General features: G+C 39.6%; 2 protein-coding genes across 2 annotated transcripts in view; both read right to left on the bottom strand.

Annotated features, from left to right (window-relative positions):
- Mpc1 (mitochondrial pyruvate carrier 1) overlaps positions 1–13,882 on the bottom strand; it is a 506,120-nt gene that overhangs the window by 456,490 nt on the left and 35,748 nt on the right. The window lies entirely within an intron of this gene.
- The window catches only part of Rnaset2 (ribonuclease T2), a 29,457-nt gene that overhangs the window by 2,801 nt on the left and 12,774 nt on the right, over positions 1–13,882 (bottom strand). Inside the window, exons 3-7 of the mRNA XM_003466355.5 lie at positions 13,140–13,192; positions 11,032–11,089; positions 8,359–8,426; positions 5,653–5,766; positions 1,119–1,164 (exon numbers count right to left, since the gene is read on the bottom strand). Of these exons, the coding sequence (XP_003466403.2) occupies positions 1,119–1,164; positions 5,653–5,766; positions 8,359–8,426; positions 11,032–11,089; positions 13,140–13,192 (339 nt within the window). The remainder of the gene's footprint in view (positions 1–1,118; positions 1,165–5,652; positions 5,767–8,358; positions 8,427–11,031; positions 11,090–13,139; positions 13,193–13,882) is intronic.

Below are 13,882 nucleotides of genomic sequence, written 5' to 3'. Positions count from 1 at the left end.
GAACCACAGAATTGCTAAAATCAGTTACTTTCAACCTTTCTTTAAATCCTTACTTCCAAAAAAACTACCTCAAAGAATATGATCTATTTCTCTAAAGCTAGAGTCTGCACCTTTTCCATAAAGGCACGGATGGCATCCTGGGCTTTGGGGTGATATGTCTATCTTTGGTTTGCAGGTGATCTTCCTATCTTTGATCTAACTGAGACAGAACTGGAACCACTCTGATGTGCCATGGAGTACATACTAGCAACCAGAGAAACATGCATGGCGAGCATCGCTACAGTCTGAGGTCCACAAGAATTTTATTAGTGAATCAGACACCCAGAAACGAAAACTATTTTCTATATCCTTCCCAGATGGTAAGATCTGCTCATGCTTAAATCTGTATCATCTAGTTTATCATAGAAAAAATCCTAAATGACTTTCCTCTAATATAACACATTATTAAGCTGAAAGCAGGTTTTAAACTCATATTCCACCCACCCCTCGGAATCTACAGCATATATATTACCTAGCAAGGGCCATGGGTCTATGCTTTCAAGCCACTCGTCCAAGTAGCCTTCAATTCACAATCAGTATACAATTAGAAATAAAAAATTCATACAAAATATAAAGCACACAAGTTAGGAGGGAGTTTTGTCAGTATCATGTTCTCTCTCTAGATATTCCCTGCAAAGCCTCATACACTCCCAAGTGGAGCTTTTGGAAGTGACTAGAACATAGGTGTGATAGTGGATTAGTCCACTGATCAGCTTAGCATGAGTCTAGGTGTGGGTGGCACTAACCAATAGGCTTGTAGCCTGGATGGAATAAACAGGGAAAAATGAAAGCTCACTGCTTCCTGCCTGCCGTGTGATAAACTCTTCCCCCTCTCCCATGCCCCTTCGCCACTCTACCCTGCTATGGAGCCAGCACTACAGACTGAAACCTTTACAAACTATGAGCCAAAATAATTTTTTTTTCTTTTAACTTGTGGGTTTCAGGTTAGTTGTCTCAGCAAAAAGAAAGTAACTAAGACATTAGGTCACAATAAAACTTGACAGTGGCTCACAGGATGCAATGATATATAGGTGTCTTTAGTGGAGCACATTAGATAGGAAACAAAAGGCAAAACTTACATTATAGTAATTGATAGACGGTTCAATTTTAAATTTTTGGAGCGCTCTGAAATTAAAAAAAATAGTTGCATAATAAAGATTCATTTTACTTTCTTATTCTTCTGAAACATCCTATTTCATAGTAAAAATCTGAGAATTTTTTTACTTGCTTGATAGTATATTTTTCTTATTTTAAAGAGGATAAAACAGAATAAAATCAATCAAAACAAACCAGTCTAAGAGATACAGGACTTTAAAACATTATGAAATCAAATAGTTTCCATAATACCTTTTGGTGTCTTCAAAAGAGCTGCAGATAACTGCAGACATAGTAAAACTCAAACAGAATAGAGTAGAAACAATAAAAACAAAACAATGAATGCAATAAAGGAAATCAAACAAGCCAATAGTAAATCCAAAATTGCTATCATAATATATCTTGCTATCCTTAAAATAGCTTCTCTTGCCATTGGATTTTAAAAAATCAAATAAAAGAGAATAAAACCCAACCCAACAAAACAATAGAAATGATACGACCTCAAAACAAGACCAGAGGGAATCAACAATGGCTGTAAGGCTCAGAAACAGATTCCCCCAAGATGCCACACTGTGTATAACTATCCTTTGAACCTATGACCATACTGCTGGCCCTAGACCTGCAATGTTAGGGAAACACCAAAGCATCACAGGCATCTAATCGTACTTCATCTCAATAGCTATCATTACAGACTGTTTCTCTAGATAAGCTGGTCACTTATGGGGGAGGGTTGGTACTTCTTGTTTGTGAGCCCGTGTGCTGGAAGGGGTTGAGATCTGGCCGTTCCCAGTCTGGCAGTGGCCCATGCATGGTACAGGTTCCCAGACTGAGCTTGTTTGCTGGTGCAGCCATTGTTCTCTCTCCCCTCAGTCCACAATGGCCTAGGACATTCTTAAGACTCTCTTTCAGAGTGCTTTTTCTCTATGACTAACCAATCTGTTAACCACAGAAGCAGACAAGCAGCTCCTACTCCAACTTTCCTGCCTCACACACATGCTATCCAGGTGGACCCTTTCCAAAGTCTGAGCTCCTCAGAGCACTCCTGACATCGCCTCATCATGGTGGGCTCGCACAGCACCATCTACTGGTAGCATCTGTTCGACAGCAGTTTGGTTTCTCAGCTTATCCTAGGAAATTGCATCCTTACATTTTTACATATGCTAAATGTTGATAATCTTGAAAAATGTTCTAAAGCATTGTTATAGATAATTCTATCGAAGCACTCAACAAAAAACATTAAATTATGTGGTATGACGTAAAAATTCTTAGATAGCATTCAGGAATTCTCTGTGGTCCCATCAACTCTTTCTGATCATTCTGGATTATGACCACAGAGTACATGAAAGATACAGCTGCCTCCCTCAGTCCTGAGCTGTCAGTAGCCTGCTGCAGCTCTTGGGACAAACAGGACAGCAGTGGTTGGCTCCTTGCACCTCCAGAAGTGCCCCACACCCATGTGTCTACACTGCCCACACTTGGGCTGGTCATGCCACAACATCAATCTCCAAAAGCTCTGTGCCAAGGAGGGTAAAACATTTCAATCTTTAAAAAATTAATTAGGGCCAGGATTTAGCTCAGTGGCACAAGTGCTTGCCTGGCAAGTGCAAGGTCTTGAGTTCGATGCCCAATACAAAAAAAAGTAAACAAAACTAAAAATAAAATATGTATTAAAAATTGCAATATCTTAGGTAAGCTGGGCTAGATATATTACTAAAGTTAATTTTACCTGTTTCTCTATTTTTAAGATGTTTCTGAGCCCAGACCTCTGTGGCTCACATTCTATTTCTACTGGGTAGTACCCTCCTGATACCGGTGGCAAAGACAGAAAGATGCAGAGAAACCTCACGGCCAGCCTAGAACATAGCTTATTATCATGTCTTCTGAGTTACAATCAGTTCAGCTTAACTGAGGTCTTTATCTAAGGGTACTTGGAGAACTTCCCTACAAGATACTCGGCAGGTAGTTTCTCAGGATTGCTTCTTTCATATGACAAAAAGATAATTTGTTATAATGGTTTAGAAAGAAAAAAATAAAAGAATTTTATCTTAAGTTTTGACTCCTTAATTTTAACTTTATGTGTGCTAAGAATTTCAAATTTTCCTTGGAGAAAGTGGCAAAGAGTAATTTTTCTAGAACTGCTATATTCCAAGTGACAGCTAGCAGGTACTGCACTCCCAGCTCTGCTGTTTGTTTAGTAGGCTTCAGCAAACACTTGAAGTTGCCAGGACTATGCAAAAAGTGGTGAGTTTCACACTTTGCAAAAAGGGCCTACCGCACTTAATTACTTAAGACGGCTTAAGTACTTAAAAGGTTTTAGACAGCACCATTGTGTTCACTCTTAAAAAGTGGTCTACCCTCACACTGTGGGGTACTCTTCTTTCCTTCTTCCACTTGGCCCAAATTTGCTTTGCAGAGCCTTTTTCTTTTCCTATCATTAATAAACATAGCCTTGGTACCATTTAAAAATTTTTTTCTTAGCCAGATCTATTTGTTCTCCTCTTCCTGCTTGTTAAATGAGACTTACTGCACAATTAACTTGAAGCACAGCAGGACATGGCAGACAGAAACAGGATGCATTAATGTAGAAACAGAGGCAGTGCTCTATCTCTGGAGGGCTAAGTGGGCCTTACTCTGTCAACTTTTCAGAAATAAGCTTCCTTCGGGTTATGCAGTGCTCCCGCGTTCCAGAAGTGTACTCTTTAAGCTAATTCTCACAGTGGTTGCTAGAGTGCTCATTATTGACATTTTGTGAGTGAGGAAGTGAAAGGTCTTGTGCTTCCTGCCAAGAGAACACTACTTCCTCTTGTAGAAAAATCTACAAATGAAAGAACACATATAATACCTACACACACACAGTAACTGCCTGCCACACATTACTGGTACAGTAATTCCTAGTACATATCCTTAATAATGTAAATTTTAAGAGTTAAAAGAATTTAGGAATGAGTGCAACTCATTTATTCTTTTTACATCATGAAAAAATATCTAAAGAGATTATCTAAGATGAGCAACTAGTTAGTGTCAGCCATAGAGTCAAACGGCACATTAACCCCCTTCTGTACCCCTGACACAGCGTCACATCCCTGTAACCCCAGTTACTCAAGGAGGAAGGCTGGAATTTCCAGGCCAGACTGGGCAAATCAGTAAGACCCTGTCTCAAAAATAAAAGAGCTGAGGATGCAGCTTAATGATAAAAGAGCTCCTGGGTTTAATCTCCAGTAATGTTAAAACAAAAGCAAAAAATACACCGTGGTCAGGAAGTTGGGAGATTTACTCTTAAACTCGTTGGCCGGATATTCTTTGATGTAGCTCCATTTCCCCAAAGGCATCCAGCCTCTCCTGTTTCAATGCCTGATCTGGCAATTCAAATCCCAGCTGTCTGATCAAAATGAGACAGGAAATTATCTGTGTGAGATGGTGACACATCACTTGTGGACGCTTTTGTGTATGAGGAGGTAGAACACGTGACTAGAGGACCATAAAGGTTTATTCATCTTGAATGATTTGATTCATACACCTTAAATATGGCTGATGAGCAAAGGCTCCTGGAATGACTCTCATCTGAAAAAAAACCATTCTGACTAAAGAAATTGCATAGATTACAGCCAGCACTGCAGACACTGTATAACTGGTCATTTTTTTCTTTTTAAAATAATCAATGGACATTTATTTTTCAAAAGTGTAAGATCAACACTGGCAGATCTGGCATCTGTTCATAGCTTATTTCTCAGACAGCAAGTGTCTCTCTGTGTCCCCCAGGGAAGAGGATAGACAGCTCTCAGGGTTTTAAAAAGGGGATTCACACTCCTTATCCCTTGGTGGGTGAAGATCCAACACCAAACTCTAGGGGACACACACATTCATTTAGCCCACTATAGCCAGCTTCCAGCACTGACATTCTCCTTACTCTGTTTAGTAATATTTCTAAAACTAGCTTACTGGCTTATTATGGTCACTTACAACAAAGGCCAGTAAGAAGAATTAACACATTTTAGCAGAAGTATCCAGATGGGAAGGGAAATGATAGCCCTAAACTCCCTTGCGATCAGACTCAGGTGAGGTGGGTGCCAGGCATGGGCCCTTGAGGGGCTCACTGTCTTTACAAATCCATTGGCTCTTCTTGTATGGTGGCGACACACTCTATCTCTGGAGCTAAGGTGAGTGTAGGCAGTGCCAAGTCCACAAGTGTAGGGTCACTTCTAGGGCTGAAAGGACCCTTGCCTACCATTTTCCGCCTGTCCCAGGGTACCCACACCCACAGCAGGAGGCAGAGATCCCTGGGAGACTGTCATGTTGGCACAGTGCCTGTCAGGGACAGTGACTGACATGGCCACCCTGTTGGTCCTCATTCTCCATATGGCCAGCTTACTGAGAGGCTGGAGCATTTCTTAAGCATGAACCCTTATCCCCTTTAAAGGTGCCGGCATGTGTGGCAGGGCTGCCAAAGATCAGCAATCTCTGCTCATGCATGGTTACTGGAGGTCCAGGCCTGAGAGTCTCCAGGTTGAATGTACTTACCTGGTGAGGTCCACCTGCTTGTACAGCCCCAGGCTCTTCCCAAAGTACTTCCTCTCAGAGTTGAGGGCAGCCAACTGGGCAGCACAAGTGCCATGCTTTTCCCACTCATGCTTCCTGCAGGTTCACAGTGACAATATTCAGATGTGTTTTCCTCACACTCAGCAGTCACACAGTGGGTACACCACTGCATTACCAAACAGGACGGATACAACCCCTCATTTGCAATGCAGGCAACACAGCGTTCTGAACTCAGAACTGTTTCAAAAGACCACTCCTATCTTCTCTTGTTTTCCACTATTCATTAGCTCCAGTTCATCTCTGCAATTACAGTTTGTTCAATTAACAGCAAATCAAAGGAAAAAAATGCCATTGTTCAGACACCCAACAAACCACATTATAATATGGATTTCTTGCATTGCTGGTGCTCAACAGCACGAGATTTCAGAGAGCAGTACAAACCTCACTTCTCTATGAGGCAAGATGGCTAGTCACCCAGAAAGGTACTGGCCTATTCCACAGAGGAGCCTCTACTAAGATAGACAGACAGACAGACAGACAGATGCACAGATACATAGATAGAGATTATTTTTTTTTTTTAGTTTTCCCCCTTCAGACAGGGTTTCCATCTGTAATTCAGGCCAGCCCTGAATTATGCAGCCCAGATTGGCCTCAAAGTTGCAGCAATCATCCTGCTTCAGACACCCAAGTGCTGGGATTACTGGCATATGCCACCATATCCAGTTTGAACACTTGAAGGGGATGAAATCCCGACCCCTTCCTATTTTGCTTCTCAGAGGTAAACATCTTCCTGTCACATGTTCCCACCACAAAATACAAAGCCATCCAAAGGCCCAAAGAAAGGGGATCCACCTTTGAAACAGTGAACCAAAATAAACTCTTTCTTCTTTCTAAATCGGTTTTCTCAGGTATTTGTTAAAGTAAAGCTGACACAGATATCAAAGTTTCATCATCTGAAGTACCCTACAAAGGTACATATAAGCGCTTTTCTGTTTCCCTCCATTTCAACTCATTATGGCCATCTCTACTTTGAAGCCATTTTCCAGAACACAAAGTGTGCAGAACAAGTGGGAGACCTGCGCTGTTCAAATCAAAATTTTCACTAAGAGTGATTCTCTTTTTTGAAGGGTGATTTCAACCTACAGATTGCAGTCAGTGAATTCTCAAACCAAACCCCTTGGGCGAAATGTCAAACTGAGTGATGAACCAGGCTTTTGTAAAGCCTCTCACTAAACTCAAGCTTTCTTTTTTAACTAAAATCTCTACACAAAAATGTCTACATTAGTGCTTCTGGAAAAACTTGTTTAGTTATAATCTGAATCTTAAACTGTCATACTAGAGAAAGACATTAAAAACAGAATAACCTTCAGTTGATATAACATTAATGTCAATTTTACCTTCTTTTTTTTTTTTTAATCAGTACCGGGGATCGAACTCACAACCACCTGCTTGCAAGGCAGGTCCTTATGCCACTGAGCTAAATCCCCAACCCCAATTTTACCTTCTTAAAAAGCAATAGTTTTATAAACTATCCTGAATTAACCACATAGCCTTTATGTCCTAGGCCTTGGAACTTCTTGTGTTTTACTTTATTGGAGTGAGGACTCTGCCTCAAGTAGAGTCCTATCTTTCTTCCTCTTTAGTAAGGAGGTATGTGCTCTTTCCTTTTCCCTCCTCCCTCTCCCTTCTCTGGTGATAGTGAGGACTGAACTCAGAGCCTTTACACTGAGCTATATCCCAAGCCATTTTCTTATTTTTTCCTTTATGAGACAGAGTTGGTCTCACCAAGTTGCTAAATTGACAAGGATAGGCTCAACCTGCAATCCTGTCTCAGCCTCCTAGAGTACTGGGGATTACAGCGCTGTGCCACCACACCCAGGTTCTTTCTTTTAACATTATCAAGGCAGCAGCACAATTCTTTAAGACATATTTTTCCCGTCTGATTTTTTAATTTCTAGATATAGAAATGTTTGGTCTAATTAAATTTCAATAAAGAAATTCTAAATAATAAAGTCATGACTGAAATAGCTGTAACTAAGATGAAGAAACTATTTCCTTATCACTGAGACACAATAAATGACCCCTGAGAATATTAAATGAGGAAAGATTTATTTTGGCTCATTTTTTAGCCCTTAGTTGGTGGCTCTAGGCAGGAGAGCACAGCACAGAGACACGGTGTTAGGAATAGCTGCTCACAGAATGGCAGACAAGAAGCAGAGTGAAGGGAGGAGCCTTGGAGGGAAAGTAAACCTTTCTGGGCCACGCCCCCTATGACCACCTCTTCTGGGCCACACCCCAGAGGGCTTGCCTCTTCTGACCAGAACCTACCTCCAAATAGCAAGCCAGCTGTGAACTACCATAATCCAATAACCTTCCAAAAGCTCCATCCTTGAGCACATGCAGCTTTGGGGAGACCTCTAGATACAAACCATAACAATAGCACGTGGTCTAGAAAAGAAGCTTATGAGGTAAACTTGACTTGTCACTTTACCCACTGGACAAAGGCTCTAAAAACGGTATAACAGAATCATTTCTACATAAAAGACCACACTTAACAAGCCCTACAAAAAGATAGGCCCTACTGTCTGTTTTCTGTGCCTCTTACGAATTTGCATTTTGAATGCATTTATGCTGCTCCCACACTTATGGTTTTAAAGAGCACAATGACTGTGAGAAACCTGGACTTACCAGAACCTGCTGCCATTCAGTGGGTGCTTTATATCAGGCCAGTACTGATTCATGTCCTGGAAAAGATCCTACACACAATTTAAGAAAAAAAAAAAAAAAAATCTATGTAAGACCTAACAAACTCAAAATTTAGGAGTAAATTTGACAATATTTAAAAAATTGAGCCCTGCTTATTAATAATATTTAAGTAAATGAAATGACTGTATTCTATATGAGGTTTATCTTAAGACACACATAAAAGTGAAATTTGAGTAACCACACCAGTATGCAGAAAACACAAGCTCTCATGGATGATCAGCTATGGTACATGTTATTCAGCACTAAAGAAGTGAGCTATGAAAGCCATGAAGAAAACTTAAAACATATTGGTAAGTGAAAGAAGATACCTGAAAAGGCTAAATAGTGTTTTGTTCCAACTATATGATATTCCAGAAAAGATAAAATCTTAAGAGATAAAATGCAATCAGCAGTTGACAGGGGTTCAGATTTTCTAAGAAAGGAGGCTGGGGCAGGTGAGACTGCTCCATAACACACTGCTTGTCTTCTGGCTTTACCAAAACCTGTAAAACCATACAATACAAACAGCAAACCCTAATGCAAACTATGAAATGTAATTAATAGGATATCAGATGTCAGGCAATATTTAGGAGGTTGAGTCCAGGAGGATCACCTTAAGCTCAAGGCCAGCCAGGGTTACACAGTGAGTTCAAGGTCAGCCTAAATTACACAGTGAGACTGTATTTCAAATAACAATAATACTGTTATGTTTGTATCTGGATTCCCCCCCCCCAAAGCCTCATTTGGTCAAGGAGGTAGGCTTTTCAGAGGCTAATCTAGTGCTAATGAATCATAGTGTAACGCTGGGATAAAGGCCGGATGATTGTTGGATCAGTACACTGATTAGTTTGGCTCTGTTGTATTCCTAGCTGGCTAGATAAAAAGAGAAAGAGGCTTGTTTCCTTTTTGCTCTTGTTGCTTTTGCTGTCTTCCATCACTATGAACTGTTGCCCCTGTGCCATGCCGCCCTGTCTTGGAGCCAGCTGATATGGACTGAAACCTCTACAAACTGTGAGCCAAGTAAATCTTTCCACCTTTAACTTTGGGTTTCAGGTATTTTGTCTCAGCCATAGAGCAAAGTAAGTAAAAAAAAAAAAAAAAAAGAAGAAGAAGAAGAAAAGAGGAGGAGGGTTCAGTATTGGTTTCCCAGTTGTGACTAACATAGCACTGATGGTGGAGGATGCTAACGGGAAACTGCAATAATTGTTAATATGGGAAACAGACAGTAGGGCCTATTTTCTGAGGCTGGTAAAGTGTGCATGGTCTTTTGTGTAGAAATGATTCTCATATTGAAGGATGTTAATAGTGGACATAGCAATGTGTGTTTTGCATCCAATTTTTTCTGTAAACCTAAAACTGCTCTAAAAATGTCTGCCAAAACAAATAGAAGCTCTTACTTTCAGAGAATAGCTTGTTCTAAGCTGAGCCTTCCTTTGCTATGCAGACAGTTACCCTAAACCCAACTTGAGTTCATTTTTCACTCTATATACCTACTGGCATTAGAGCAAAATCAAAAAAATTTCCGTAGAAACATATGCAAATTTAGGACAGTTTCACTTTCCCATGCCTTCCATGAATCCCATTAAGCTGACCTTCCTCATGACCCTCTGCTATCTACCTTCCTTCCCTCCTCATTTCCTCAGACGCTCTCCAGGTCTAACTTTCTGTCTTCCTCACTGCTACCCCTCACTCTGGGCCTCATCAGCTCTTTGTGGATGACAATGCGATGATGCAATTTATTTTCCAAAAGAGGCTACTTTGTGTGGGACTACGTTAAACTGCATGCTACACAGGTAAACCAGGACTGTTCTGAAGGAGCAATAGCATAACTACCAAAGACCTGGAAGTACCCTTGATCCAAGTTATTCTGACCTCCCTTTATGGATCCTCCTTTTGATCCTTCTTCATCAACCACACCCCTTGCTCCCCAGCACCTCCTCATCCTGATTCCATTTTCACAGGTCCCTTTTCTATCCTGTTTTAAATGCTAGAGTTTGTCCAGGTTGTTTCTGTTCCTCTGTATCTACATGGACAGTCCTGCCCCACCCTGACAGATGACTGAATATACAGACTACCATACCCTCTAAGGAAGAATGAGCATGGTGCAGTAATATATTCCGCATTTAGAAGTATGTCAAAAGAGTATTCTAACTGCATTCATATGGTTCATTCTTTAAAAGGAGTTTTTGTATTGGAAAGGACCATCATTTTCTCCCAATTCAGAGTCCCTATGGAAAACTTACCCCACCTATGGCTGGAAAAGTCAGCCCTCGATACTGTGCCCATTCTCCAGCACAGCTGCCCAGAGATGCTTCTCTAAAGACCTAGCTTATGTCACTGACCCAGGACCCCTGGGGACTGGAGACTAATTGGAGCTGGCAGGCATATATTAAGGTCTTTGTTCCTCTCTATGCTCTCTGCCCACAGCTCACCTATGCTGTGGATTGGGTCCAAGAGAGAAAGGTCAGATTTTATTTAATTCATGGGACTGCTTTAGATATTAATAATTACTAAAACATTGCCTGGGGCTCAATCCTAATTTGACTTTGAAAGTATACTTTTAAAGAAAATTAATGTAGGTTCAATGTTCTACTGTAGTAGAAAGATGGTCAATACCTTAATTTCATCTAAATGAAAGTGCCATGATGAATTACAGTCTTCCACTTTGTCAGGCCTTGAAATCCAAATTAAAAAACAAAAGAGAGAAATATTAGTCTTGGTTACACTGGCTTCTCTATGACATTAGATTATACTTTCATTAAAGTCTAAAAAGAAAATTTCTACTTAAGAATATCTCCAGTAAGCCTTTTAACAAAGAATGCTTAGAAACAAGTACTTATGGCTTTAGTTTTTCTGGAAGAGGAAAGATGGTGTTTAACATGTTCCTGTTGGCTTAGGCCACCAGCAGGACCAGCATGACTGTCCAATTGGGCCATTTGTGCCACTGGCAGTAGCAATAGTGCAGTCACACCTGTTACAGGCATGCATGTACCACTAGTGGTGCAAGCCACCAGCAGCAAGACATACAGATTATGGCTCCATCATGAGCAGTTAAGAAGTGCACAGATTGGCTTTTTAGGAGAGGAAAATCAATAGAGGGACTTTGGAGTTGGCCCACCATGGGCTGTTTCATGATGCTAAGCTATGTGACTTAGGCCATAGCCAATTCTAAAATGCAGCATGAAAAGAGCTTGTATCTCTTTAAAATGTGATACAGTCAATTAGATAATATACAACTAACATGTTCAGAAATGCCTGGCCCATTACAATATCAGTTAGTATGACTTTTACTTTTATTTTTCAGTACCAATTTGCATTCTCTGATTTTGAATTTTCAGTCCTCACATGTTTGATTTTGGACACATCAACTCTCATTCTCTAGATGCTGCTTAGTTCATGAGGTCTCTACACTGACTTCAAGATCCTTCAGAGCCCTGTGAAGGCCAGGATGCTGTGACTTTGCAACCACGAGGCTGCCCAGCAGTTGAAAGCAGCACAACTCCCCCCCAACCCCGACCCAGGAAGACAGAATCCCTGCAGACTGTCACTCCAGCCTTGCAAATGAAGCAGCCATCATGAGCAGAGATACTGTCAGGGCATCTGAAGTTGCCAGAGAAATCATGCAAAATCCAAGGTCTCAAAAAGTAGAACTATAAGCCAAGTCCATTTAAACTATTTCCGAACCCCTTACTCCATTCTTAAGAGACATGCAAGTGCCAATAAAAACCAGAATAAAATAGATCCCTTCTAGGAAACTAATGTGCAGAATTTAACATCACAAATACATATATGAATAAGAAACTAAATATAATATGGACAAAACCAGAAAAATAAGTATTTATGAAGTATATAATATAGACTTGTTCTCATTTTTCCTGCATCTCTCTCATATATATATATACACATATATATATATATATGTATATACCTATACATACATATATGTCATATGTTTATTTATATAACAAATTCAAAAGAAAGAGAAAAACAAAAAATTAAAATTTAGGGATCCTAAAATGGTCCCAGGATCTCTAAAACTATATTTAAACGGGATTGTTACTAGTCTAGCAAAAAGGAAGTAAACAACAGAATTAGGGGTGTATTAGCAAACTATTTTAAAATAAGAATCTGATCTACGGAATAAACTCCTAACAAAAATAACAAGTATAATTAGTAAGTCTAATGAGAACTGATCTTATGACATGTGATGAAATGAACAAATACTTTGAAGAAAAAAAGACACTAAAGTATCCAGTGCTGATCCTGAAGTATCATAATGTGAAACTCAGCAATAGTATTATTCTTTGTTCAGAGTGATATTAGTCTGCTTGAGTTTGTTCAATCTCAACATAATGGAAGAGATGGATAAGTGCATGTATGTTTAAGTGTACAGGATTGATAACCATATTTCTTAAGTTTTGTTGGATAGTTGAACAGAACTGGTTGCAGTCTCACTGTTTGAATCCCCACTTTATATGCTCCACTTTAGTATCTTGAATAACTATTTGTAAGAGGACAATCTGTAATCATCAACTAGTTGATTTCTTACTGTTTATTTTTTTTCTTTCAAAGTATGTATTATTTCTATCCATTTTCTGTTTTGTTTAGTCTTTCTTTAAATAAAATTCTTTTAAAAAGACAAAAAAATAGTCTAGATTCAAGCTAGAATTTCAAGTTAGCCAGCTTCTCTCATTTCATCAGACTTTATTATATTAGATACTTGCCACAGTCCATGTATTGTCCAGTAATCCAGAGACTTTTCACAGTCATTAACTTCCTGGGGAGAAAAGATATAAAGAAGATAATTGGTTTATTGTTTAAGAACATTTAGCAACCAGGCTTCCTTTCTAGATACATCAAGGAGACACAGGGGCGTTACTAAATCAAGATGAGCCCAGTATTACTATAATGCAATACTTTTGTGCCAGTAACAGGCTCAGGAAGAAAAGACACTGGGGCTCCGTGTCCTAGGTCAGACCTCAAATAATTTAGATGTCAGTTAAACATCTATTTTTGCTCTTTACATGTACTCACAAATTAAGACAACCTAATGGAAATACATTTGCCCCTGAATAATCTGCTCACCATGTAATCAGAAAAGAATGTTCTGAATAAAAGCTTAATACCCTGTTATTCTCAAGTGGGTCAGGTACCAGGTTCAAGTATATTAGTGAAGTAATGAGTATCAAAAACTTGGAAAGCAAAAAATACAATGAGTTGAAACTAGGAGTATACTTTTGGCCTCAATAATAAAGATAAAACTTAAGATAAAAATCTCGGTACAATAAAAAATGTTTTTACAGGCCTATCAATGGTTTACCTAAGATGAGATTTTTCTGTGATAAATAATAATAGAGGTGGTAGCCAGCACTTGAGAAGCTGAGGAAGGAGGATTACTTAGAGTTTGAGGCCAGACTGGCCTACATAGTGAGTTCAAAGCCAACTTAAACTACATGAGACCCTTTCT

Source organism: Cavia porcellus, unplaced genomic scaffold, assembly GCF_034190915.1.
Source record: "Cavia porcellus strain 051 isolate PalLab524CR breed Dunkin Hartley unplaced genomic scaffold, mCavPor4.1 scaffold_22, whole genome shotgun sequence".
Classification (NCBI taxonomy): Eukaryota; Metazoa; Chordata; class Mammalia; order Rodentia; family Caviidae; genus Cavia; species Cavia porcellus.
Note: the sequence above shows the minus strand (reverse complement) of the source record. Positions and strands in the feature narration are given on the sequence as shown.